The sequence below is a fragment of the Lampris incognitus genome, chromosome 16 (assembly GCF_029633865.1).
Source record: "Lampris incognitus isolate fLamInc1 chromosome 16, fLamInc1.hap2, whole genome shotgun sequence".
Lineage (NCBI taxonomy): Eukaryota > Metazoa > Chordata > Actinopteri > Lampriformes > Lampridae > Lampris > Lampris incognitus.
The window spans coordinates 14,217,925-14,220,629 of NC_079226.1; the positions used below are offsets into that span (position 1 = coordinate 14,217,925).

Below are 2,705 nucleotides of genomic sequence, written 5' to 3' on the forward strand. Positions count from 1 at the left end.
GGTAAGTAAGTGCACACGATATATTTTGGTCACGGCAAATTGTCTGAAAACTTCCTTGTAAAACCCGTAGGAGCACTATTTATCTTCACGAGCCTCCGCACATCGACGCTCCTTTGACAAGACGAGTCTGTGGCAGTTTCTGAAAGCTCTTGAGCGGATCGACATCTTCACAGATAATGTCATCAGGAGCCAGAGAGAACGCTGTGGCGGCACGGCTGTAGAATTCAGAAAATAGCCCTCACTTACATCATCTTTTAAGCATGGACCTGAGGCCAATCAGTTTGTGCTCTGTTCCAAACCCATTTCAGCATCTTCCCCAACTGGTAAACACAATACTTCCCTTAATGAAGAATGTGTGACATTTCCACTTAATAGGCCTTGCCACTATCGAGAAGTGAAACTGCTTTTGACAAACAAAAGAGAGAGAGAGAGAGAGAGATCTTATTCTCGAGCGCTCAGCAACAGGAAAGCTTGGCTTGTTTCTTAAAATCAATCAAAGATGCGCTTGAAAAATGACGGTTGCACATTTTCTTTGCGCGCAACCCTCACCATAAATTGCAAAGTGCAAATTCAAATTCATGAAATCCCTTTTCATGCAATTGTTTTTCCTTTTAATGCACGTTTGATTTTTTTTTTTTTTGTGCCACTGACATTAACTAAACCCGACGAATCTCCTTTTCTCTTCTTTTTTCCTTTTTTGGCATTTTGGTGCAAAAGGATTCCGCTGTTATCACTGGATGTACATCCTCAAGTTGTCTTTTGTTTGTCTTTCTCCAACATCTTGGCTGTAACTCAGCCTGTTACTTCGCTGTCATTTTAATGACCTGGTTAGCATTCCCACCACCACATCTGAGCGTCTATGCGAAAGTTAAATCGTTCAGACGTCGGTTTGAAGCAGCGAATGGAGCACTGTTGTGATGCTGATAAGAATCTCATCAGTTGCAGAGATCAGACCGTGAACGCTCAACCACCTACAATGACCTGATGTGTGCATTGGCTGGTTGTAGAAGTAGAGCTGAAAATAGGGCAGTCACAACCAGAGGAACGGTTGAACTTGCACGTCGAATTTTTTGCTTTCTTCTTCTTCTTGCTGAAAAGACGTTTTAACATTATCATAGCTCTCAGCCATGGCGTTATCTTTTTCTCGAGCTGGGATGATATGTATTTTGTATTTTGCATGAACAGGCGCCCTTCGATTACTATTTTTTTCCAACGTCAATCTGTTTTCCTCACACCGAGTGTACAATAAAGATACCCCGTTTTGTTCTAATGATTTTCTTTTCCTTCTACAGAATTAAAACATGACAACAGAATATCCAGACTATGAGGGAGAGCCAGATGTTGAATTTTGCAACCTTGACCCTGCTCCAATGCAAACCGTTATACAAAGCTACATTCATTCCATCATCTGTGCCGTCGGCCTAATTGGCAACGTGCTTGTTATTGTCACATACGCATTCTACAAGAGAACCAAGACAATGACTGACATCTATCTCTTTAACATGGCTCTGTCAGACCTGCTCTTTGTGGTAGCTCTCCCTCTGATTGTACACAATGAGTCCCACGGGTGGTCGATGGGCTCCATGGCTTGCAAAATGCTACAGGGGGCCTACAGCATCAATCTCTACAGTGGCATGCTGCTGCTAGCCTGTGTCAGCGGCGACCGGTATGTTGCTATAGTCCAGGCTAGACGCTCCTTCGGGGCTCGCTCAAAGGCCTTGATCTACTCCCGCCTTATCTGCTTGGCCATTTGGGTGCTAGCCACAGCTTTATCTCTCCCTACGGTCATCTACAGTGAAGGCTTTGAAGAGCTGGACTTGGGGACCGGGGCTGTGACTGTCAACTGTCAACTGCATTTCAATGGAAACAAAACTGCGAAGCTGATGAAGGTGCTGCTGCCCAGCCTTCAAGTTTCCATTGGGTTCGCCCTGCCTCTTTTGGTCATGATGCTGTGCTACTCAAGCATTGTATACACCCTGCTGGGGACACAGAGTGGCCACAAGCATAAGGCAATCCGTGTTATTTTGGTGGTGGTGGTGGTCTTCATCATCTGCCACCTGCCGTACAACACAGCCCTGCTGACCCACACGCTCTCCCTGTTTAAGGAGAGGGGTTGTAGGGCCGAGAAGATAAAACTCCGAGTCCTGGCCGTCACCAAGAGTGTGGCCTACCTCCATTGCTGTCTCAATCCATTCCTCTATGCTTTCATCGGGGCAAAGTTCAGGAACCACTTCCAGAAAGCACTGAATGATCTGTGGTGTCTCGGAAGGAGGTACATCTACTCTGGTCGCACATCATGCGGGACATCTGATATGTACGTCTCGGCCCACAAGTCCTCGGATGGAGCCAGCAATGACAACGGGTCATCATTCACTGCATGAAGATGCCGAGGGTCACAGCTCACAAGCCAATACATAGCTAGGGGGAGTTCTTCTGTTTAACCAGCCTTTAATCTTAAACATAGCCTCTCATACACACAAACAATACAAAACGGAAAAATGTTTGAGTCAAAAGATGACATATAAATGATAAAGGCGTTAAACTGTCTGCAAGAATGATAAAATACTGCAGTTCACCTGAGGTTTTATGTGCTTACAGCTTGATCTTAATGCTTGAACTGCTCTTTTTAGGTTTCCTGTGATATATGAGCTTATCATAAATTTAATGGGAATAAAATGCAACTATAGGGTTACATATGCACACTA

The 2,705-nt window shown here is 44.7% G+C and overlaps 1 protein-coding gene across 1 annotated transcript; it reads left to right on the forward strand.

Moving 5' to 3' along the window:
* Positions 1 to 1,301: 1,301 nt before the first annotated feature.
* Positions 1,302 to 2,381, forward strand: ccr6b (chemokine (C-C motif) receptor 6b). Its single transcript, XM_056295352.1, has one exon. It carries the CDS (start codon positions 1,302 to 1,304, stop codon positions 2,379 to 2,381), a length of 1,080 nt encoding a protein of 359 aa, XP_056151327.1.
* Positions 2,382 to 2,705: the final 324 nt, after the last annotated feature.

Excerpts from the sequence above, each read along its gene's own strand:
- ccr6b (XM_056295352.1), top strand. The coding sequence starts at position 1,302 with ATGACAACAGAATATCCAGACTATGAGGGAGAGCCAGATGTTGAATTT.